Source organism: Chionomys nivalis, chromosome 19 (assembly GCF_950005125.1).
Source record: "Chionomys nivalis chromosome 19, mChiNiv1.1, whole genome shotgun sequence".
NCBI classification, from domain to species: domain Eukaryota; kingdom Metazoa; phylum Chordata; class Mammalia; order Rodentia; family Cricetidae; genus Chionomys; species Chionomys nivalis.
In genome coordinates, this window is record NC_080104.1 from 39,936,908 (window position 1) to 39,962,847 (window position 25,940).

The 25,940-nt window shown below is 45.2% G+C and overlaps 1 protein-coding gene across 2 annotated transcripts in view; it reads left to right on the forward strand.

The window, feature by feature from the left end:
- Sh3rf3 (SH3 domain containing ring finger 3) overlaps positions 1 to 25,940 on the forward strand; it is a 261,535-nt gene that overhangs the window by 175,398 nt on the left and 60,197 nt on the right. For both annotated transcript variants that reach the window (XM_057751727.1, XM_057751728.1), the window contains exon 4: positions 13,230 to 13,592. In XM_057751727.1, coding sequence (XP_057607710.1) covers positions 13,230 to 13,592 — 363 coding nt within the window. The remainder of the gene's footprint in view (positions 1 to 13,229; positions 13,593 to 25,940) is intronic.

Here is a 25,940-nt window from a genome sequence, read left to right on the forward strand (position 1 = left end):
GGAGGCTTCTTCTAAACTTCCCCAGTGTATGAGGATTCTTTGGCTCCTTCCAGAGGTTCCTCCCAGACTGGATGCTGTCTCCCTGCTGTGGGCTCCAAGGGAAGGACCTAAGCAGCCTTCCCCAGTGTCTCAGACACCCATCACTCACTTTTCTGAGACTTCTGTATCCTACTGTGTTGGATCCTGACCCAAAGAGAAGAGTTTAAGACAGCATCTCCCTGAATCCCCACACAGACCTCCTGAAAACACTACTGATCATTAACCATGTTCTGACTTCTCCATGCATTCTTGTTAGCTGGACAGCTCATATAGTAAGAGCCACTCAGCAGAGGGAACCCAGTGCCTGTGTTTCCTGGCTCCTTTCTGTGTCCAGGAAGCGCTCATTTCCAGTACCACCTTAGGACAGTTGCTGAACAGAGGCCACATGGGCTACCTGTCTGTCCTGTGCTGTTTGTCCCACAGTATTTTCCCCACTGAGTGTGTCCACCATTTGTTGCTCCCAGGCCATGTGTGGTCCATGAGGAGGCCAAATACTTTTACCTGATGCCCACTGGGGGCATCTCATAAACCAAGACTGAATGCCAAATACTTCTCAGTACTTAATCTTCACCAATAATGTAGACATTAGAAAATGATGACCACCTCCACTTTGTAGATGATCAGACAGAAAATCCATGGGCTCTGGGAGGTGCCCACCGCAACAGCTGATGTGTGGAATTCTGGGTGGTGTTGGGCCCCACAGCTAATGTGCAGAATTCTGGGATATGTCGAGCCCCATGGCTGATGTGTGGGACATAGATGGTTGGTTTTAGTCTTTGCCTTTGTCCCACTTGATATCCCACAGATGCTTTGTTCAGCCTAGTGTGGAGCTCCTGACTGCAAGCACAGCTAGTAGGTAAGAACTTGAGAGTCAGAGGAAGGGCAGGCAGAGAGCATGGTCATCAGGGTGTGCATGTGGTAGACATTTGTTAGAAACATCCACAGGTCTTGACTGTCCATTAAACCATTAAAGGACTAATGGTTTGCCCTGGCATTCAAGGTCCTCCACAACCTTGCTGGATTTTTCTAGCCTCAACTCTCATCACTCACCACTGATCTTTCCAATTATGCTAGATGACATGTACTTTGGGTTGACCGCCCTGGAGATCCAGGACCTGCCCTAGCAATGACAGTAGTCTGTGCATACACGTCGTCCCTGTCTCTAGTCTTTACTGTTATAGCTACAGTCACCTTTACCATCTCCTGTGATTTTTACAAATTCTGCATTGCTATACCTTTCCACTATGGGTTGCTACTTAAAATACATAACTTACTATATGAATATCATATGCCATACATTCGAGAAGTCCAAAATCCGAAGTCCCTGGTGGTTTTTGGCAGTGCGGCATTTTCCTACGTCTTTCAGAGATTCCCCAAAATGCAAGAATGACCACAGAAACTGTATGGCAATAGCCCCAAACTAGAGACCACTCAGATGTCTGTCAGCAGTGGAGTGGCTAAGTGCTACGTGCTGTATACGCACAATGGGATACTACTCCACAAGGAAAATGAGAAAGAAAAGAAAATTATAAATGAATTTCACATTTTCTGGAAAGGCATATTCCCTGAACACCCAGAGGAGTCTGCATTGGCAGGTTCTAAAAGCAGACAGGCTTGATGATACTGGGAACTCATATGGCGATCATTTGAGGGTTCTGATGGTCCTGATCTTGTCTGGGTGTGGTTGCAGGGATAAAGTAGCACAGCCCAAGAAGCACGTGTGCTTTGCTTTTAGCTCAATTCCAAATGAGTAAGTACACGCTGTCAGGCACCCTATTGCTGGCAGGCGGTGCTCTTGTTGTGTCTGCCTGTTTTCTGAAAGGGGGCTAACTCACTTGCCAGGGAGGCTGTGAGCTTGGACTCAGGCTGAAAGTTGATCCCCCTTAGGCCTTTTGTAGGCTTTCCTTGATCTGCAGATGCACTCAAAGCGAAGCTGCTAAGCCCTCTATCCTTCCTGTACTCTGAATCTCAGAGCAGTCCCTTTAAGGGGCTAGAGAGTTGGCTCAGTGGTCGATAGCCCTGGTTTTTCATCCAGGAGACCTAGGTTCCATTCCCAGCACCCTTGTGGCAGTACACAACCATCTGAAACTCCAGTTCGAAGGAATCCAGTGCCTTCTGGCCTACACAGGTACCAGGTACACACGTGATATACATACCACAGGCAAAATGCACATCCAGGAAAGACTGTGCTGCCCAGTGCCCAGTATCTGCCATACCATCTATTGCTCTTGACCCAAAGTGATCTGTGCTGAAGAAAGGAAACCCAAACAGGGTATTCCCAGAGACTTCTGCTGTTTCTGTACTAGCGCCCTTCTGAAGTGCTGAAAGGCAGAGCAAAAGCCTTACATTTACCCGTGAGCCCTCTAGTCTAGGTCATGGCATCTAGAGGGCCAGAGATTCGCTGTCTTCTATGTGGAAGACCTGACTGGTATTTGAACTTAGTTTGTGGGAAGGAGGCTAGGGTTGTGGCTTTGTCTGCAGCTCCAGCAGAGGGCACAGATTGGTGTGCTGTGTGTCCCCTAGTGTTCATGAAGAAATATGACCAGTGCATTGACCTCGCGTAGGCATGTCTTAATCCATGTTCATATGAGATACACAGGGTCATCTGAGACCTGGTGCATGATACAGCAACTGCAGGTTTGAGGGCAAGCATCTGGCTAGAATCCTGCCAGTTCACCCAGGAACTCATGCCCGGCTTCACCTTTCTATCTACGTGGATACATACAATCATACTGAGCCCTTGTTGGGCCGTAAATGAAAGATGGCGTATGCCACAAGCTGCACTGTGTTCTCCAGCTGTGGCTGGCTCTCACCTGGGCTTGCCAAACAATCACAATGAGACAAAGGTTGCAAATGTGGTCAGAGCCAGCCTGACCTTTGCTCCTGAACAGCCCTACTCTGAGAAGACTGACGCTCCCCACCCCCATAGCTCCTTCTGCCCTATAGAACTGATTGCCTTGCCACTCTCCCCGTAATCCTCACACGTTAGCTGTCCCAGACTCGCCTCTGTCCACAATATGCTTGCCCAAGACTTTTCCTCATGGCCTTCCCAGCTTCTTTACTGCTGCCCCAGCACCATCCATGACCCCAGGTCCCAGCACTACCACTTTATCTTTTCCCCCTAGCAGCAGTCCTCAATCTATGGATCATAACCCCCCTTTGGGGGGTTAAAAGACCCTTTTACAGGGGTCACCTAAGACCATCATAAAACAGATATTTACATTATGATTCATAACAGTAGCAAAATTGTAGTTATGAAGTAGCAATGAAAATAATTTTATGGTTGGGGGTTCCTACAGCATGAGGAACTGTATTAAAGGGTCACAGCGTTAGGAAGGTTGAGGACCACTGCTGTAAACCTTTTGTTGGCCATCTCCACACTGAGACCAAGGGCACCTTCTCAGTCATTGCATGACAGCTGGGTAACGTGCATTTGCTGGTATGTAGAAAGGAGAAGCCTGTGTTCCTCACCATTAAGAACAGGAATGAGGGAGACCCAGGGGTTGATAGAAGAATTGGACCCAACATTCAAAAAGGCCTTCCTTCCAGGTTCCTATTCCAAGAGAGAGTAGAATAGTGTCATTATTTTGGTATTTTTAACTTGTGTTTGTGTTAATAGAAGTAAAATGATCAGGCTAAGGGTGTCCCTCCTCCCTCAACCAAGAGGTCAAGGATGGATTGAATGAGCCATAGGATTGCTTCTGAAGGACTCTATCCCTGCCCCGTAGCATGGTCACCCACCTGAAGATCTCATCCAACACAGTCCCTTTTCACAAGGCTCCAAAAGATTGTGGTCATAGTCAGCCCTCAACTCAGCTCTCAGCTAGCTAAGGCAACTTAGGGACACCATAGGCTTCTGACATGGACCCCTCTGGCCACATCTCACATTCTTCACCTCTGCCAGTGACCAACCTTGTCACCTTTATGAGACACAGCAACTCATGTCTTCCAGAAGCTGGAGGTCTAGAACACCCAGGGTGCATTTTTTTCAGTGCTGTACTCTAGGTGGCGTGAGGGACTGAGGAGGAGAACAGTTCCAGGCAGTGGTAGCATCCTCATCCCAGGACGGATAGGAGCTTATGGGAGCAGGGTGGATTACGCCAGACCCAAGCCCTTGATCTGATGCAGCTATATTTGGGACTTAAACAAAACTTGTGTGGTACATGGGAAACTTCTGGTACTATTTATAGATTCTGAAAAGAGAATAATGGTAGCAAAACTAAAATCCTGATTAAGCTAAATAGATGTAATCAGTCCCAAAGTAAATGTTACTAATGGCAACTGTCTCCTGTGTGACGGTCCCTAGCATCAGCTCTAGAATGCATTGCCAGGCGTTTGTTGAACCTCATTCAGCTGCCTGAATTGGTTTGGGTTCATCTTCTCATGGAGCACAGTAGCTCATTACTTCATCGACTATAAAGAGGGGAAGTTATTTTGAACCCGTCTCTAAACATAGTGTTACCACGGAGAGAAAGCAGAGTTCTGCAGCTGCAGCATGGCCGGTGGTGCTGTGGCCCTCTGCTGTTTGCTAGCTCCTGGAACTTGTCGTTTCTGTCTTTCGTCTTGCTGATTTCCAGTCCCCTGACTGGGCAGACGAACGTTTTCAGGGAGGAAGCTCAAGAGAGGTTGTATGTGAGTCAAGTTTCTCTGAAGAGATGGTGACAATCATGTACTAAAGGACATGTTAAGGAAGTTGGCTCATGTGGTTATGGAGGCTGAGGAGTCAAATAAGCCACCCACAAGCTGGAGCCCTGAGATGCATGTGACTCAGTCCAAGTGCAAGGGACTTAGCAGAGTACAGATGGAAGGTCTCCTGGCCTCAGGCAGAAGGCCTGAGAATTGGGAGAGGGTTGTTCCAGTGAAAACTCAGTCTTGAAGAACAACTGCAGACTGTTTTTGCACAAGTCTTTTCTAGGAAATTCAGTATGTTCTTAGAAACTCGTAAGATCACACATTGTCCGAAAACCCTTTATCCTCACTTGCTACCCTCCCTGAGGGCTTCTGACTTCAGCCACAGATACGGGGCAGACCTGCCCTTGAGGGCAGTGGATAAGTGAAGCTCCAAGTCACAGTTCCCGAGGTTTGAACCTCCTCAACCCCCAGGCAGACCCTGCCCACTGATGCTACCCCCAGGCCTTGCACCTAGACCGACTTTGCACACTGTAAGTTCCTCCAGAAAACTCAAGACTGGAGAGCCGGATGCTAATGCAGGACCTTCCTAACCCTTCACAGGAGAGACACTGGTCCTGGGCACATGACACATGCACTCAGCCTTAGCTAAAGATCAGTTTGCATAGACGTAGATAGGCCAGTATTGCTAGTGTCTGTTTGATAATCATTTTGGGCATTAGAAAAATGGATCAGAAAGATGGGTGTGAACATCCCCATTGGCAGGACACGGCATTTGGTTCAACGACAGTATGTTCCCTCAGTCTGCAAGCCAATGTGTAACTCTGTGGTTGCTGAGTGAAAGATTTTGTTCTAGATCTGGAAAAGGGAAAGAAAAGACTCATGCAAGTTTTCTTCAAGAGACTAGACAAAGCAGAAGAGTATGTCGCCTGGGCTCAGCTGAGCAGACTGCCTTGGGAAATTCATGTACCTACCACACATTTAATACTGCAAGCCTCACCCATTCCTCCTGGCTCCCGTCCTCTCACTTCCCAAGGCATTTAGGGTCATCTCCGAGACTTTCCTCTGTTATATCTGCAAACAAACTCCATCTGTCATGGAATTCCAGAACAGCCCTGGATGACACTTATGTCCCCATTGGCCTGGTGAGGCGCACCTGTGTCACAGGAGAGAGCTCTGGCTGTTTCACTTTCTTACCAGGACAGGTCATTCACAGGGACAGGAATAAAAGCAATTAACACTCAAGAAGGTGAAGATGGAGTTAGTTTTACACTTGACTCGAGCCCCTCCGCTGGGTGCTAGCTGTCTGGTGGCCTCTTCCTACAGAGGGACTCTGGCTCAGTTATCCTCCTTAGGCTATGCTGAGCCACCTGCCTGCCTTAGCGCCTTCTGTGACTATAGACAAGGGGCCTTGGCTCAGCTCTTCTCAACCTGGTACACTTGCTTGTCCATTATTCATTTTGATCTTTCCTATAAAAGGGGTCCAGGCTGGTGACTCACAAACCAGCGAACATCACAGCCTTCAAAGCTCTAGTCTTAACCTTAAAAAGCCCAGTGCAGTGAAAGGCTTCTGGCTCCCACAAGTACCTAGGTGGTGCTTGTCACCTCCCTTCCAAGCTCAGGGGTGTTTCCTTGATTCTCATCCTTCTGAACTTTGCATACCAACACACACATACACCTTTCCCTCGTGAAGCCACGTTCTGTAGCCACATGACTTTCAACCCATCCCCCGTAACTCTTAGACATCTACCCCGTTCTGGCTCATCTCTTTACTATATGGAGTTCAAGGTGTTCTTGGAGGCTTTCCTTGAATGCCATTCCCTGTCCTGTCCAGTCTACACACACTCCCCAATCTGCCATCTAACAATAAAACAGCACAGGATAATGTTCTCCAGTTGAGAGGTCATGGGCTGGCCCCTCCCAGGCACCTCAGCTGGGTTAGGTACCCATGCATAGCTGCCATCAGAGATCCTGACAAGGAGTCACTTCGTGACTGGACTACAAACCCTACAATGACTAGGCTGCAGCAGGCCCTTTCTACTTTGCTGTCAGCCCATGCTAATTCTCTCCCAGAATTACAGAGTAAGACTACCTCCCTGGGGAACAAGTCTTTCCTTGAGAAAGGCCCAGAGAGCATCCTCCCCATTTTAAAAAGCAAATTTCACTTTATGTTTAGGGTAAGCAACATCTTATAAGATGCTTATGCAGTTAAGTGGTTACTATGGTATAATAAGTGAGCCCAGCCATTAGCACACACAGCCGCTCATTTTCCCATTGGCAAGGACAGCTGCAGTTTTCTCCTGCTACAGAAATCCTTAGTGTGATTCTACAGCTGTTATCAACCACCGTGCCCCCGTTACACCCTAGCTACAGCTGTTATCAACCACCATGCCCCCGTTACACCCTAGCTCTTTAACTTGTTCATGCCACTGTCTACTCCTTCATGTCTTTTGACACATTCTCTCCTCCACACCTTGGTTGTCATTGCTTTATTCTCTATATATTTGACTCCTTTTCAGAGTCCATATCGTGAATAAGATCGTTTGCCTCTTTTCTTTGTACATCTGACTCATTTAACCGAGCATCATGTTCTCGCAGTCCATCCATAGCGCCGCAGATTTAAAGATGTTGAGATCACATCCCTGCAGTCTTGGCACTCAGGGGACGAGGCCTCAAATACTTAAAGGCAAGGCCTTGAGATTGAGGCCAGTCTGGGAAGCAAAGTGAGATTATGCTACACAAACAAACTTAAAAAATAAAGGAATTTCTCAGACTCTACCTAGCAGGGGCAAGTCCTGGCTATAGAGGTGGGAGCTATTTTTTCAGCAAAGATGTGGTGCTGAGGCTGCCATGCTCTTTGGACAGGGCTGGCAGAGGTAACAGTTTTCAGACATGGTGTAGAGAGCGTGTATCCATGCAGAAGTCCTCTGGCACCTTCACAGGACAACAAAACATCTCCCTGCTGAGGTCAGGGGAAGCTTTAGTTCAGAAGGAATGGGGTGCCTGATTTTACAGCAGGAACCAAGCATTGACTGCGACCTCAGAGTTGCTCCCCTGGTCCCCCACAGTTGCAGTGCTTGGCAAGGGATTTTTACCAAGATTTATACCCCTGCCAGTAGGGAAAATACCTCATCTGTTACCTTTGGTACCAATTATTGTTTCACAAAAATTGTATACAAGTTCATGGTGATCCTGGCACTTTTGAGATTTAACAGAAGTGCTCAAATATGTATGAGCACTTTGGAAGAATTTCTATAGCTCCTCCCTTCAACCAGTTGTGGCAAAATGAGAAACAACTGAGTGTAGCTTCATCTTGTTCCTGCTGAAATCACTCACATCCCTCTCTACTGCTCTTTTTTCTTCCAAGTCCTTCAAAGTTCGAGTAATAAAGGGCTCTACTTTGAAGCTACTGAAAACTATCTTTCCAAGGGGAAGCCAAAGCCAAGCTTATCCATAAATTTAAGGATAAATATTTGGGATAAAGTTAAAGATTATGCTGGTTTATTAAGGTGGCAGTTGTAGGTTCCCCTCCAAGGTCCATGATCTCACTAGCTCTAAGTAGTTGGCTAGGTTTCCAGTGCCAGACAAGATTTCTCTCTTGTTGGATTGTTCCTAAATCCAATTAGAGAACTCTTGGTTACTCCCAAGGTATAGGTGCCACTATTGGGCCCTCAGACCTCTCATGCTATGCTGGTCAGTAGTTCATAGGCATCGTAGCTGGGTTCTCTCCTTCATGGAGAGAACTGTTATGGTAACTCATGGTACCATGAAAGCTAGTCCAAAAGTAGGAGGAGGTTTTCAAGTCAGACCCAATTCAAGGACTTTAGGTCCCATTTCTGAAATTTTTCTGCACTTACGATGCTATTGGCTGTGAGTTTTTTTATATATGGCTTTTACTGTCCTGGATGAGGAGCTTCAGGCAATTCTCTTCTGGGAGAGAATCAGTCTTCTTCATGGACAAGCCCCCTTGTGTTATCCAATACCAAAGGGTCAGCCCTAATCATATATGCGTATAAGCAACACTGAAGGGACTCAGAAAGCTGCGTTTGTAAATATATATATATATATATATATATATATATATATATATATATAAAACATTTGTAAATGTATATATACATACATAAATAATACATTTGTAAATTTATATATAGATATAATACATATATGTATATACATATATGTTACAATATCTAAAGGAATGATGGATTTTGGAGTGGGAGTGACATGGAAGAAAGAAATGGAAAATTATGTAAATTTAGAATTTATATATGAAAAAGAAAAAAAATAACCCTTTTAAAAATTGAGACATGGAAGGAAACAGTTCTCAGAAGTTGGAATACAAATGTCTTGGAGAGCAGTTTTTAAATGTTCAATATCCTTAGAAATGCAAATTAAAACTACTTTGCAATTTCATCTTAGCCTCATCACAATGGCTAAGATGAAAAAAGAAAAGCAAAAACGGGAAAGGGTAACACTCATTTTTGAGGAAATGTAAAGATGTGTAGCCACTGTGGAAATCGGGGTGGTAGTTTCTCAAAGGTTAGAAAAAGATCTATGGAATAATCCAGTTATGCCTACGTGCAGAGCACCCCATGTCTTACTCTAGAAATAGTTGCTCATTCATGTTCACCCCTGTTCTCCTCACAGTACCCAGGAAATGGAGACACCTGGATGCCCAGCGTCTGATTAATGGATAATGAAAATGTAGTACATTTACATGATGAAATAATATTCAGTTGTTATGAAAAATGAAATTATTGCTGCCAGCATGCACACGTGGCTTGCTCCTTCACACTCCGGGACCCCACACGTTCCCCGCCCCCTTCTACAGCCATGGCTCCTGGTCATTTCCTCCCGTTCATTGTATCTGACGTATCTAACCTGGTGGAATTTGCTAGACACCATGTGTCTCTTGGTTTGAATCTAATCACAGAGGCACAGCAAACGCACTCGGGGATGTTGGTCTGGCAGTCAGAGATGTGTCTAAGCTAACGAGAGGTTCCAGAAATATTGTGTGTGGAGGGGCAGGGCATGCAGTATTCGGGAAGATAATGCTGACATGGTCAGCTTTATTTCAGCCTTATAAGAGTCATTTCCTATTATCAAACTCCAGGCTGAATTCAAGGACATAGAAGCAAACAAACAACAAAAATACAAAGAACCAGGGAATTGAAGGGTTGGTCCTCTGAGGAAACCAAACAGATTGACAGACCTTTGGCCAAATTAAAAAGCTGAGAGAGGAAATTCAAATTAATAAACTTTGAGAAGAAAAGGAAGCTATTCCAATGTACCCTGAGGAAATTTAGAAAATCGTGTGTATTTTAAAATCTGTATTCTGCAGCACACCTCTGATCTGATGGAAGGAAACGGGGCGAGAGGGGGGGCAGCTCTGATTAGTGTATAGGGAGGAAGATAAATACAGAAGGAAAGGAGTAAAATAGCAGTAAGGGTGTCTGAAAAAGTCCTAAGCAATTACACAATAAATTATCTACCAAAAATGCCTACAATTATGCAAGTCAGTGTATAAATAAATGTATGACTTCAATGAGATTTTCGTGTATGGGCTAACAATGCTCCTCCAACGAGCCATAGACCATTTAAAAAATACAAAACAAACAAAAACCAGCAAGTGACATAATGGACATTAAGGCCATTAATTTGCAAGAGAGCATGGAGGGAGGAAAAGGAAAGGGAAAATGATGTAATTATATTATAATCTTAATTTTTAAAATTCTTGTATTCCACCAAACTGGAACTCCTAAAGGAAATTAATGAATTTCTTGATTTATACAACCCTACCAAGGTTAAATCGATATGAAAGAAACAATTTAAACAGACCCAAAACCCCTAGTAAAATAGAAACAGTAATTAAGAATCTCCCAAACAACAACAAAAAGAGTCCAGGACCAGATAGGTTCAGACCTTCAAATAACTACCAGCAATAGTAATTTTCAAATTCTTCTGCAAAATAGAAATGGAAGGGACAGTTCTTATTTCTTGTCATGAAGCCACTACACCCTGATACCAAAAACCACACAGAACTAACAATAAAAGAAAATTACAGAGCAATATCTCCTGTGAAAACACATGCAAAATGTCTCAATAAGATACTTGCAGACTGAACTCAAGAAAACATCAGAAAGAGTATCCACCATGATCAAGTTGGCTTCATCCCACAGATGCAGGGATGGTTCAACATATAGAAATCAATAAACTTAATCCACTACATAAAGAACTGAAATATGAAAAAAATGGTTGTCTCTTTGGATGCAAAAAGGGCCTTTGACAAAACCCAAAGTCAATTCATATTAAAAGTCCTGGAGAGTATAGAGATACAAAGACATAGCCCAACATGATAAAGGCAAGTCAATAGCCAGCATCGTGCTGAGTGGAGAGAAACTCAAAGCATTTGCCAATCAGAAACAAGATAAGGATGTTCACTGTCTCCACATCTATTTAACTTAGTACTTGAAATCTAAGCTAGAGCAATAAGACAACTGAAGGAGATAAAGGGATACAGTAGGAAAGGAAGAATTCGGAGTATTCTTTTGCAGGTTGTATGACTTTATATGTAAAAGACCCTAATGATTCTGCCAGGGGACTTTTACAGCTGAATAACACCTTCAGTAAAGTAACAGGATACAAAATTAACATACAGGCATCAGTAGCCTTCCTATATACAAATGACAAATACACTAAGGAAAGAAACCAGGGAAACCATACCTTTCACAATAGCCTCAAAAAGATTTTGGGATTACTCCAACTTAGCCAGTGAAAAACTTGTATAATAATAATAACTTTAAGACGTAAAAACTAAAGACACCAAAAAATTGAAAGATCTCCCAATGTTTGTGACTCAGGATTAATATTGTAAAAATAGCCATCCTACAAAAAAGTAATCTACAGAGTCAGCAAGATCTCCACCAAAATTCCAACACAATTCTTAACAGAAATTGGAAAAACATTCTTCAATAGGGGAATACAAAGTCAAAATCAAAAACAAACCAACAACAACAACAAAACCACAGGAGAGCTAAATCAGTCCTGAAGAGAAAATAAAAGCAAAACTTCTGGAGGCATCACCCTCTTGGATTTCAGGTTGTATTTCAGAGCTATAGTAATATATCACATACAAATAAGTCACACATGTTGGTCAGTTGAATAAATTGAAAACCTAGACATAATTCTACATACCTACAGGCACCTGATATTTTGACAAAGAAGTCATAGATACACAGTGGAGAAAATGCACCACCTTCTACAAACGTTGCGGGTGAAACTGGATGGTTGCATGTAGAGTAATGTTAATAAGTCCACATTTATTAACTTGTATGAAAATCAAGTCCATATGGGTCCAGGATCTCAACGTAAGACCAGATACACTGAACCTGATGAAATAGAAAGTGGGGAATAGGCTTGAACTCACTGAATGGGAAAAGACTTTCTGAACAGAAATTAATAGCATAGTCACTATGATCAACAGTTAAAAAATAAGATCCTATGGAGCTAAAATGCTTCTGGACAGCAAAAGACACCATCATTTAAGCAAAGAAGCAGCCTACATAATAAGAAAAATATACCAATTACACATCTGATAAAAGATTAGTATAAAGGATATATAAAGAACTGAAACAATTTCAATATCAAGAAAACAACTCTCCCAAAAGACTAAACAGAGAATTCCCAAAGGTTAGACACAAACAGCTGAGAAACAGTTAAAGAAATAGTCAATATCCTTAGGCATCAGGGAAATTAACATAAAAACACTTTGAGATTCTTATCTTACCCCAGGTCAGGTGGCACACAACTGCGTACAGCTTCATCTCCAGGGCAGCTGATGCCCTCTCCTGGCTTCTGAGAGCCCCTCCATATATATGTGGCATATCCCAGCCACACACACACCCCTTTGAAAATCTACTTTTGTAAAGGAGAAAAACAAAGAAAATGCAGGAAGTTGAGAACCACCCCAAATCTTCAGAGCCATAGCTAGCCAGCAGCTTCAGAAAATTCAGGACATTTAAAAGCCCTCTAGCAGAGGAAGTGGCTTAAGACAGTCTGTTCACTGCCCCATCTCAGCACATACAGACTAAACAGACAAGGCAGGTACTTAGTCGGTATATCATTCCTTAGTCTCCTTTCCTTCGTGTGACTAACGGGTGAGCATCTCCAGGACACCAGTGCAGATGTGCCTCAAACCACCCACAATTTTATGAAGATGCTGGCTTCATTTTGCCTGCACCTTACCTTCTCTTCAGAGCTGCACACTGTGCCGAGAAATGCCAAGCCACTGAGAAAGCTAAGGGTCAGCGTAGCAGCCCTAGAAAGCCCTCCTTGCCTCCTGAACCTTTGGGTGACACCGAGAAACCTTTGCAAGGAAACCCACGGCAGGCATCCCTACTTTCTTGTACAAACTCATGGTGGAAGCCACATATGAAAGACGGAACCCTGTAAACACATCATTCTCTAAGTTAGAACTTGGGCCAAGGGCTCAGAGGTAGAGAGGAGAATGTAGGGTGGCTGATGTTTAAGTAATGACGTTCCTTCGTTTTTTCATCTAGCTCAACGACTCCGCCAAGCAACTCATTGAGATGGACAAACTGTGCCCTGCCGCTGCCGCCACTGCATGCAACCATGACGCCCTCCTGCCCTCCGACCCCAGCACATTAGCCAGCGTGGCCTCAGGTCCCACCCTAAGTAGCTCAGGGGCAGTCAGTGCCTTTCAACGACGTGCGGACAGCAAGAAGAATGCCAAGAAGCGCCACTCCTTCACTGCGCTCAGTGTGACCCACAAGTCCTCCCAGGCAGCCAGCCACAGGCACTCCATGGAAATTAGCGCTCCCGTGCTGATCAGCTCCAGCGACCCACGTGCTGCAGCCAGGATTGGGGAGCTGGCCCATCTGTCCTGCACCGTCCCTACCCAGGTAATCCCCAGGGCCCAGAGCTCTGTCCGTGATTTCCAGGGGTCCTATTCCACCTCCTGGATTCCTGAACTATCCTAAAGGAAGCAACACCAGGACGGCTGTGGGTGACTGGGGCCTCTCCTAGTGGCCAACTGCTTGGCATCAAGAGCCCTGTAAATATATGTGTGTTGGCTCCTGGGGTGTGAGGTAATCTCCAGCGGTTCCAGGATAGAGCACTGCAGTAGCATTCTGTTGTCTAGGCAACCCCTCACTCACTGATACTCAGCATGCTTGCTCAGAGAGGAGTCTTGCGGGGGGGCAGGGCATTCTGAGGAGCACTATGAGCTGAGAACCAGAATTAGCTGCACGGCTTAGTCCTTTCCTGCTGTTATTGCTATAGTTCTTTCTATTTCTAAATGTCACTTGTATTACATTTCCACTAGTCTGTTTGTAGACTTCAGTAGCCAAAGACAGACACGTAAAGAACACAGAGTAGTAATTACCTGCAACTCTGAGAAACCTGTCCACCTGGGAAAGTGTCTCCTTCATGAAGGCCAGGAAGGGAGGAGGAGGGTCCCTCCTGTGTCATTAAGTTTCCACTGAGACCAAGGAGAAGGGAATGTGTCTCCTAGAGGTGTGGGCCACCGTCCTCGCAGCTCAGCATACTCCAGGACAAGGCCCCTGTGCACAGTTAGAGTGGGGGAGGGCCAGTTCCTGCCCACTCCGCACCTCCTTACCCCAAGGTCCATCTGCCAGCCCTGCTTTACTTTCTCTCCAGGGTCACCTCTGACCTCTGGGTGTGCTTCCAAGGAATGACACCAGTATATAGGCTAGACTGAGGAAAAGAACCAATAAGTATCTGGCTTTATTTTCCAAAGTTCCAGTTGACTTGGCTAGATTTATATGGAAAATCATCTTTTAAAATGGGCTGGAGAGATAGCTCAGCAGTGAGATCACTCGCTGCTCTTGCAGAGGACCCAGGTTCAGTTCCCAACACCCACATGGCGGTTCACAGTGAGCTGCAGTTCCAGTTCCAGGGGATCCAGTGCCTTCTTCTGACCTCCATGGGCACCAGATAAACACATGATGTACATACATACATGCAAGCAAAGCAACACATAAAATGAAATAAAACATCATTTTTGAAGCAGAATTTTACTATGTAGCTCTGGCTGACCTGGAACTCACTATGTAGACTAGACTGACTTTGAACTTGTAGAGATCCACCTGCCTCTTCCTCCCATGTTAAAGACATGAGCCACCACAGTTGGCTTTCAATAGATCTTAACAAATAAAATTTAAACACCAAACTTCAGGAGAATTGCAGTTTGGGTAGCTATGCTACATCAACTCAAAACTGCAGCTGCACATCATATACGTTATATACATTTGCACACCTGTATATGCACGTTCAAACCACATACTTACAAACCTAACCCCCCCACACACACACACACACAAACACCCCTGCACTTTTCCCAGCATAAACACCGATGTCGGTGTCATTGCAGGCAGAGACAATGGTCTGCAGCAGACACTATGGTGTCTGTAGTGTTTGCTGACTGTGGCTTACGTGCTCCTAGGCCCCACCCATTTTGCTCAGGAAACAAACAGTGCTTAGGCCTGGTCTGGTTTTGTTTTCTGATGCTCTGATCAACGCCGTGACAAAAGCAACTTGGGGAAAGAAAAGGTTTGTTTGGCTTCCGCTTCGGGGTCAGAGCCCATCGTAGAAGGACATCAGGGCAGAAGCACAAGCAGGAACTGTCGGAGGAGTTATGAAAGAACTCTGCTTACTGGCTTGTTCTGGCTCTCTCTCCAGCTCATTCCCCAGTTTAGGCTCAGCCATCTTCCTATAGAGTCCAGGCCCAACCACCTAGGGATGGTACTGCCCACAGAGGGCTAGGTCCTCCCACCTCGGTCATTAGTAAGACAATTTCTTATAGACATAGCCACATGCAGTCTGATCAAGGTAATTTTTCCACTGAGAATCCTCCTTCCCATGTGATTCTAGGTTGTGTCAGGTTGACAATAAAAAATAATTGATTATAAAAAAAAAAAGCACAGGGCTATTAGCACGTTTACGATAAAAGAGGTGATGTTACCTGGCCTGACCCTTGGCCCCACCCTCCTTCATTAAAAAAATCTCTTCAGGCTGTTGATAGGTGTTTGGTATTTTTAAGTTTCTCTGAGGGGCATAGCAACTGGTAGCAGCCATCTCTGCTCCCCAAACAATTGTGTGCCAACACAGACATCATGAGTAGAGAGGAAAGGACAACTTGCTGCTTCGGACTCTACAGTCTACAGTAGGAAGCTCAGCTTTGACCCACAGCACCGGAGCTTACCCCGCCCCACTCCTCGCAGCCCTGCGTATCTGTTCAGACTATAACTCAGGGCACCTTCGACTTGGTCCTTGGGTCATGAGGAGGATGGGGAAGGGAGAGGACAGGGTTATCAAATGGGATCTGCACTGAGTCACAGTATCACCCTCTCCTGCCTCCAGGACATGGCCATGGACTGTTAGGTTCAGAAGTCCTTTAGGATCATGGTTTCTTCCAAAAATGGACGTCGTTATTGATGCTGATGAAATCTGAACCCCCACTGACCTCTGGACTGGAATCCATAGGACAGGACACATGGGCTTTCTGCTCTGGAAACAACCAGCTAGTGAACGTCTTGTTTATACAACAACGAGGTGCATAAAATTCTGCTTGCCCTTCCATGAGAGGACAGCGCCTGTCACTCCCAGCTCACCATGAGCGCCGGGTCCATCTGATGGCTGTGGAGAGGGTGCAGCTGTGAAATGGCTAGCCTAGGACTCCAGAGCACAGGTTCAGGCAGAAGCTCAGATGGCCGTCCTGTTCATATCTGTACCCTGAAGAATTCTTCCGGGCCTCGGTAGAGGTCAGAGGACTGCTGCTCTGTGTGAATAATGGAGTCACGTGTCAGATTCTGCTGGGGGCAGAAGTCTGTCAGCCAAACTATTGAGGTAGAAAGCTATTTGGGCTAACTCCACTATTAAGAGTCCAGATGCTTTCTTAGTGACTGCCATTTCGACTGGGGTGAGATGGGATGTTAATTCATCTTCCATTTGCATTTTGCTGGTGGCTAGTGATGTTGCATGTTTCCTTCATATGTTTGTTGGCCATTTATATAGTACTTCATCTTTTCAAAACAGCTTGTTCGTCTCATTTTCCTATTTATTGAGTAGGTTATTTGATTTCTTGGTATTTGGTTATTTTTTTAGTTCTTTGTATATTCTAGCCCAGATATTAATCTTGTCAGATTTGTCATTGAAAAAGATTTCCACAAATGCTGGCAAGGATATGGAGAAAATAGGACTCATATATGACTGATGGAAATTTAAATTAGCCACTATGGAAGTCAGCATGGAGTCTCCAATAATAGTAACAATAATAATAATAATAATAATAATAATAATTGAAACAAAAACTGTCACGTGATCCAGCTATCCCACTTCTGAGTATTTGTCAGAATGTATGAAAGAGATTATTGAACATCCATGTTCATTGCTGCACTATTCACAGATAGAACTGGTGTATATGTCCATCAACAGATAAATGAAGACTGTGGGATATGTTCACATATATAATGGAATTTTCTCTACAGGAATGAAAGTACACCCTTTGCAGGGAGAGAGTGGTATTAGCAAATTACATCAGATTCAGATAATATTGCACATTTCATATCATTAGTAGATCCTAGGTTATATATATGTATATGTATATGTATATATATATATTATATGTGTACATATGTTCTATACATGACATAAAAGTACTAGTGGACCCGTAGGGATGGAAGGGACTAATAAGAAGGATGGGAAACAAAAGGGAAGACAGGCAGCTACAGGGAGAAACATGGTCAAAGTACATAATATCCTTGCATGAAGATGTCCTTATGAGACCTGGTACTGCACATACTAAAAATATAATTAAAAGACTTTTCATATGGATAAGACTGGGAAATGGTTAACTCTGTTTCATGCTCTGAGTAGTTCATTACTGGGTAACCTTGTCACTGTGTGAATACAACGGAACACTTACACAGACCAAGATGGACAGGACAGCCCCGAGAGGGCTGCTCTGCACAATCAAGGGATCTACAAATGGATGTGGTAGCCATGCCTGTAATTCCAGCACGAGGAAAGCTGAAGCAGGAGACTCAGAGAGGTAGCCAGGGTTAGTGAGTTCAGGGCTATCCTCGCGTACACGACGAGACCCAAAACACCTTTTAAAAGGGCTACCTAGAGAGGTGACTAAATCAGTAAAACATTTGCCTTGTACTCTTAAGGATCTCAGTTTGGCTCCTCAGAACCCACATAAAAAAGGAGTACAGCAGTTTGAGATTATTACCCCAGCTGGGTGTAGGCAAAGACAGGTGACCCTCTGGCGGTCACTGGGCAGCTAGCCCAGCCTACTTGGTGAAGTGCCAGGCCAATCAGAAACCCCCCCATCTGAAACAAAATGTGGACGATACCTGAGCACCAATGCTCCAGATTGACCTCTGACCTTCATATGCATTTGTACACACATTTGTATCTGCACACACACAAACGAAACTACTAGAGATGGAGGAGAGGGGAGTGTGTGGGAAGCAGGCAGTTAACGTGAGATTCATGCAGCAACTGCAGGGTTACACAACACATGTTTTGTCGTATATTATTTTTTGTAAATAAGGAATGTACTCAAAAGTAGTAATAAAAATTACTTAAGTTAAAAGTAAATAGAGGGTGAGCGGGATGACTCGGCAGATAAAGACGCTTGCTGCCAAACGATAGCCTGAGCTTGCTCTCCAGAACCCACATGGTAGAAGGAGAGAATCAACTCCCATAAGCTATCCTCTGACCTCCACATGTGAGACATGAATGTGCACGTGCATACACACGACTATACACGTGTGCACATGCATAGGTGAAAATAATTTTTAAAATACATAAACCAACCACATAGTTATGGATTGTCATTGACAAGTGTTATGCACCATGTGTGTGACTTACGTGCCATGCTTTCCCAACACCAGCACCACAGTAGACATGTCTGCACCAACATCACCCCAGACAAGCCAGAAATGGATCTTACTATCATGTTATGGCCGTTACAGTATCACTAGGAAATAGGAATTTTTCAACTCCATTATATCATGAGACCTTAATTATATATATATATATTATATGTTATGTACATATATAATATATATACATACATATATGACTCTTAGGAACATAAGGAAACAGGAGCCTATTTCCCACTCAAACCTGGGAGTCCTGGGCAGCTGAGGGTCTGACTCTCAGGCTCCTCCCAGGGCTAAATGGCTCATGACCTGCTTTAGTAAATCACAGGTTTAGTAGAAAGCCTCCACCCCCATTCATTGTATTATGACCTCACAGAGGTGCCAGGTAGAGCTCATAGGTTTCACAAAGTCTGGAGTATTATTAAGTCCTTTCTAGAAAACCTTTGCTGGCCCCTGTGCAGGGTGCTTTTTGGGATAAAAATATGGCAACAGTACAGTGGCCAAACGTCTCTTCAGGGGGTTGTGTCATATCTGCCCATGCTTCACTGAACTAACTGAGTCCCACAGCCCCAACCTACTTGAGGACAGGGATTCAGAGTCCCCATGACACCCCTCTCCCACATCCCACACTGACTTGTCAGCCTTTACATTGAAGACAGGAGCTAGGAACTGAAGGTTCGTCTGTCCACAGCAGATGACGTGAGAACTGTCACTTGTAAACCGTACGGCCAATTTTTTTTTTTCTCTAATGGCCCTCCAGTGCTGCCTGTGTGCTTCTACCAGTTCTGTGGGACTAAGTGACAGCACTGTGGAGGCCCCTGGCAGGTCCCAGAGATGACCTTACAGGGCCCAGCTCCCATCTAGTCAGGGGCAAGTCCTTCAGTGAGTCCCATTCACCACCCCCACTCCCCATCCCCCCACCCCATCCCCCACCCCCACACTAGGGAGCCCAGCTGCCAACAGATAGACTCCAAATAAGCAACCCTTGGAGATGGAAGAAATGTCCCTTAATATTGATGTAACTGGGAAGGTGTTTGGAGATCACCAGGGAGAATCAAAAGAACATTGCTCAAGCATCCTGTGCCTCAGAAGGAAACTGAACTCGGCCTGGAGTCTGAGTCTTATCTCTGCTGCTAGGTTGATGGGCACAAGCTGGAGGAGGTACTGGGTAAGAGCTGACGATGTTGACAGTCATTCCTGCCCTAGGCCTGCTGCTGAGGGTGCCTCACCGTCAAATGCTTATCAGTCCTGCTGCCCCTGGCTCTCCACCCACCTGCAAAACTCCAACTGCCTGAAAGGCTGAGAACACAGCTTATTTTTAGAATTTTTAGAAAGTTATGAATTTAATTGCATGCCTTATAAGGAATTGTTTTTTAAAAACCTACCAGTTGAACTTCAACAATGAGGACAAACAATCCCACAGCGATGATCTGGTCCAAGAAGAACTTCCTTCTGTAATTCTGGAAGTAGATGGATGTGGGACCTGGATATGGGACTTGAGCTAGGCCTGGGAGAGGGGTGCCTGGAGTGAGGATCAGGTAAACTCATGTGCCTAGACTATGAGGAAGGATCTGGAAGCATTGCTGATTTGGAAACAGAACGGGCAAGCCACTACATGCGCATGGAGATGCTGTGTTCTAGAAAATGCCTAATAGAAATGCCTTTGGTTCTATGGATTCACAAATCCATCTGTCTAAAGCCACCTGGACCAAAGTGGCTTTGGTCCAAAGGGGTAAAAAGCTAATGGAAAAAGGCTGTGGATGAAGATCATCTATGCCTCTTTGTAATTAAAAAAAAAAAAAAATGCCCAGGACTATGTCAATCTGTTCATAGTGAAAACCTGTAAAGCCACCGGTAGGTGGAAAATAGATTTCATAGCTTCCTCACAGACCTCTTTCCACCCATAGTATGCTGTGGGCACTACTTCCCCACAGACTACCCTCAGCCTCAGCTGATCTTCAGTGGTATCGAAGGCATGCCCTGTAAGCTTCCGCACACCACTGTGGCTCAGTGATCTGCATTTCCCCATCAGCTGTGGGTAGACACTCCCAGCTCATCCTCTCACGATGGACTCCTAGAGCAGGTGTAAAAGGTCAGACAGTAAATACTGTAGGCCGCATGGGCATAATGTCTCCATGTCAACTGATCGTCCTGGTATAGTATAGCTAATGCAGCCGGGGTAAACTCAGTGGATGAACATTGCCGATTGCCGGTGAAACCTGAGGCAGAGATACTGGGGTACCATCTGACCCATGGTCGCATTGTGGCCCTGACTGACATCATCAAGTCAGCGACTTTACATTTCTGCTGCAGCAGTCTCCAAGCAAATCTGGCAAGCTTGTGAGAAGGGCATGGCAGCAGCAGAGGCATTGGCCTCCACCTTCAGTGGTGAGCATGGGTGGAAATTATAAAGGTGTGGTAATTTGGAGGGTAGGTGTACCTCCATGGTCTTAGACCTTTGGATATTTAGTCCCCAGTTTGGCACTGTTTTGGAAAGAGTTAGGCCATGTGACCTTGCTGGTGGAAGTACTCCACTGGGCATAGGTTTTGAGAGCGTAAAGATTTACACCATTTCTCATTTGCTCTTTCTGCCTCCTGCTTGCGGTTCAGGATGTGGGCCCTCGGCTTCTGCTTCAGCTGCCATCCCTGCTGGCTGCCATGGTTCCGTGTCATTATTGTGATGAACTCATATCCCTTTGGAACCATAAGCCCCAGATAAGCCAGTCCTTCTATAAGTTGGCCTGGTCATGGTGTTTTATTGCAGCAATATAAAAGTAAAGGGCTCTGGGGTAAAAAAAAATACCCATGCATCCTTGGAGAGTCCTCCAATCTAGTTAGACTTCTGGCCTCTCTCCTACCTCTGGGCATCTAGCTATATTTCTCTTCTGTCCTGTCCTGTCCTGTCCTGTCCTGTCCTGGTCTATCCATTCTGGTTATGTGCAGAACCAAGCAGAAGACCCAGGCCACAGATGCTTTATTCTAAGCTTTTCTCTTGGAAGCCAATTCACCAAGTGTACCACAGTGATGGCAAGTATTGAATAAAACATGTTCATCTCATCGCCCCTTGGGGTGAGAACAATGTTTTTGTGATGCATACTAAAAAATAAAATGATAAGGCATTTCTTCTTGGGATTCTTCATCTGTGGCAGAGTCTCAAAGCAGCTTGGAACCCCAGCATCGCTGCCAACCTCATACCCGTTTTTCTCTTATTAATCCCAGTGGTAAAACAACATGGCTTACTTGCTGTGCTTGCTTAAGAGACTATTAAATTGTACCGAGTAATCTCTAGTGTTTTTAACAGTTGGATAGTTTAGGACTGAGCGATGGCAGTATTGCAGCCAGAAGCCGACACTGACTTGGTCTCAAAGGAAGCTGGAATTTCACAGTACAGGCCACTGTCACCAGCAGTGGCCCAGATCTTAGTTACTGAGGTGTACATCCACTCAGCCAGAAAGAGAGAAGTATGAGATCCAGGGCTGTGTCTGGTTTCTGGCATTGCTTGGGTCGGTAAGGAGTCCTGTAATGCTGGCAGAACCACGCCAGCATTGGCGGGCCCTCTGGTCTAATTTTGAACTGACACCATGATTAATCTCATGCAGTGAGAACATCCTCACTGGCCATGACACTTTTAGATGAACCTACAGCTACCAGGCTGGGCTAAATGCTCATGACTTGTGTTTTATAACAGTAGCCCTAAAGCTATTGCTTGTTCTCTGTTCTGTGTGGGCAGTGGCTCCATGACGTAAGCTACAGACGTACCCATGTGGTCAGCCAGCTTTCTGGAGTGTGTGTGTGCGTGTGTGTGTGTGTGTGTGTGTGTGTGAGAGAGAGAGAGAGAGAGAGAGAGAGAGAGAGAGAGAGCGCACTTGTAGGGGTCAGGGGCAACTTTTGAAGAGTCAGTTCTTGCCTTCTGCCTTGTGTTCTGGAGGCAGTGGATCCTGTGACTTCTGCAGCTGTACTGTGTGCTCCAGGTGGCCCATGAGCACTGGGCAATTCTCCTACCCGGTCCTTCATATCCCCATAGGAGTGCTGGGATTACAGATGTATATTACCATCTCTGGCTTTGTTACATGGGTACCAGGGATCCATACTCGGGGCATCCAGCTTGTGCAGGAAGTGCTTTTACTCACTGAGCCATCTCTCTGCCCCCACCCCAGTTTTCTTTGTTATGACACGAGACTTTTCTCAGGAAGGGGTCAGTAGACACAGATGTCCAATGAGCCAACCTGGGCATGGCTTTGAAGCTGGAACAGAGATTTCTACCAGGCAAACTTGAAGTCATTATAGACCATTCTGTTAGACCCATTGTCTTAGTTAGGTATCTTTTGCTGTGAAGAGACACCATGACCACAGTAACTCTTATAAGGAAGAGTTGGTTGGGGTGGTTGGCTCACAGTTTCAGAGGTTCAGTCTATTATCATCATGGTGGGGAGCATGGCAGCATGCGGACAGATATGGTGCTGGCTACATTTTGATCAGAATGTAACAGGAAGTGGGCTGACAGTCACACTGAAGGAAACTTGAGCAAAAGAGACCTCAAAGCCCAACCCCCCAGTGACACATTTCCTTCAACAAGGCCACACCTACTCCAACAAAGCCACACCTAATAGTGTCACTCCCTGTGAGCTTATGGAGACCAGTTACATTCAAAGTACCACTGTGTTACAGCTCTGGAGAGAAAGGTATCCTGACCTTCGGAAGTCAGGCTATACTTGTAAATGCTACAGCTCTGCCCTGCTAAGGAACGTTCCCTGCAGAAATGTAGCAGCTCTACTCCACTCTGGCAAAAGAGCCACCATTACAGCTCTTCTCTGCTAAGAGAGTTTTCCCACAGAGGGATAGCGCTTCTGCTCTGCTCCTACAAAGTCATTACTTTTCTGCTCTGCTCAGGGAGTTCCTGGGCAGAAATGTAGCGGTTCTGCTCCGCTCCGGCAAAAGAGCCATTACGGCTCTTCTCTGCTAGTTTCACGGCAGAGATATGGCCATTCTGCTCGGCTGTGGCAAAAGTTGTTACTTCTCTGCTCCACTCTGGAGAAAGAAGGTCTTCACCCAAGCCTCATTCAAGAGATTTATTGGGAGGGAGGAATCCAGGAGGGTGGCTGCTTCTGCCAGGGTGGAAAAAGGCAGCTCCCAACTGAACAGGTACAGGGCTTATATAGGGTTTCTTAGGGGCAGAATTTTTCTAGGGTGAAGATTTTCAGGGTGGGAATTGGTCAGATCTCAATCCCTGAGCTTGGACAAGCTCAGAGATTGGCTGGATTTCATGCTCAGGGATTGAGTGGTTTCTGTGCTCAGTTGCTCAGGACCAGGGTGTGTTTCTTTGACTCTGGTTTCAGGGCCAGGTTGTGCTTCTTTCAGTGACCCTGTTTAACCTTTTGGATCTGATTTCAGGAGCAGTGAATTTGCTCTGGTCTCAGGGTCAGGGTATATTTCTTTGGCTATGGTTTTAGGGCCAAGGTGTGTTTATTTGGCTGGCCCGTTTACCCTACAACCACAATTCATAGTCATAGTTTTTGTTTGTTTGTAACTAAAAACTTGGGAGAATTTCATACTCGAGTACTGTATTTAAATCATTTCATCCCCTCCTCTTCCCCTCCAACTCCTTTCCTGTTCCCCCAACTCCCTTTCAAATCATGCCCCCTTCTTCTATAATTATTATTATTATTTACGTATGTATACAGATATATATGTGTAGGTATATTTTTATAATCAGCCTTACTGAGTTCATTTAGTATTGCTCGTGTGCATATGTTTAGGGATGACCACTTGGGACTGCATAACCTATCAGTGGGCTCATCCCAGGAGAAAATCAGTTCTCCCGCTCCCTGCAGCCGTTAATGGCCCGTAACTCTTCATCTAGGGGTAGAACCTTGTGAAACTTACCCTATGCTGACATGTTAACGCTTGTCACCAAGTTCTTATTCAGGCAGCTACGTTGTTGAGATTTTATGGGGATAGCATTCCTATCATGTCTAGAAGACACTTTGATAGCAGCCAGCCTGATCCCTGGGCTCTTAAAATCTTTCTGCGCCCCCTTCTCCAGTTTTCCCTGAGCCTTAATGCAAATGGGGTTACATTGTATCTATATCAATTGGGGCTAGGAACCCCACAAACACTTATTCCCTATATTTTGACCAGCTGTGGATATCTGAAAAAAAAATATCTGCTGGGAGGGTGAGCGCTACACTTGCCTGTCGCCATAGGAATAAGTATATAGAAGACAGTAAGAAACTATCTCCTCTAGGGCCAGTGAGCTCACCTGCAATGGGTAGGTGGCTAGGCTTACAGTACCAGGCATGGATTTCCTCCTACTGTGCAGCCCTTAAGTCCAATTAGACAGCTATTTGGTTATCTCCCAAGATAAAAGTGCCGTCATTGCACCATTGGGGATATCTTGCCGTGCTGGTCATTGTTGTGGTTCATAGGTTTTAGAGCTGGGGAGGACTATTGATGGCTTTTCTTCCCCAGGCAACTTGCATGGCACCTTCCAATAACAGGAAAGCTAGCCCTCAGGGAGGAGGCTCCGAGTACTATATCCAAAGTGTGTGCTGTCTGAAGCAATAGGATCTTACCTTCAAGATCTAGGAGGCCACCAAGGGCAGCAGCAAAGGCCTTTATTGCTTTGGGAGTCTCTTGGATTCAAATGACCAACGGATTGAATGGAGGTTTTGTTAGGTAGCCTATGGCTCTTGGGGGGAACATTACCACCCCATATGACAGAACTCCATTTAAGGAAGCTGTAAAACAATGTTTCCCTGTGTCTTCCCATTAGTGATAATTACTTCTCCTTCTTTCTGCTCCCTCTGTATGACCCCCTCCCTGATCCCCAGGTAGATCCCCTGCAATCCCCCTCCCCACGTCACAGCACCTGGGTCCTATGGTGCCACATCACCCAGGATCCCTTTCTGCTCTACTGGCTTCTGTGGATCCTTCAAGCTGTATACTCAACCCTGAGGATGTGGAGCTATGATTCCCATGCTGTGAGTGAGCAGAACTGGGCCCTGTGAAGATGACGAAACTATCAGAAGTGATTTACAAATTCAGTGAGATTCCAATTTAAAAAAAAAATCTCTGACATTCTTCACAAAAAAATAGAAAACCCATATCTGTCACCTTGCATAAAAATCAACTCCAAAGGAATTGAAGGCCTCAGTGTGAAACCTGAACATGGAAACTGCCAGAAGAAAAAAAAATACTGTACCCTACAAGACACAGGTGCAGCAAAGGACTCTCTGAGCAGGATTCCACTCACTCTGGATTAAGGCCATCACTTGACAAATGGGAGCTCAGTAAGTCAAAAAGTTTCTGTACAGCAAAGGAAAAAGGGTTATAGAGGAA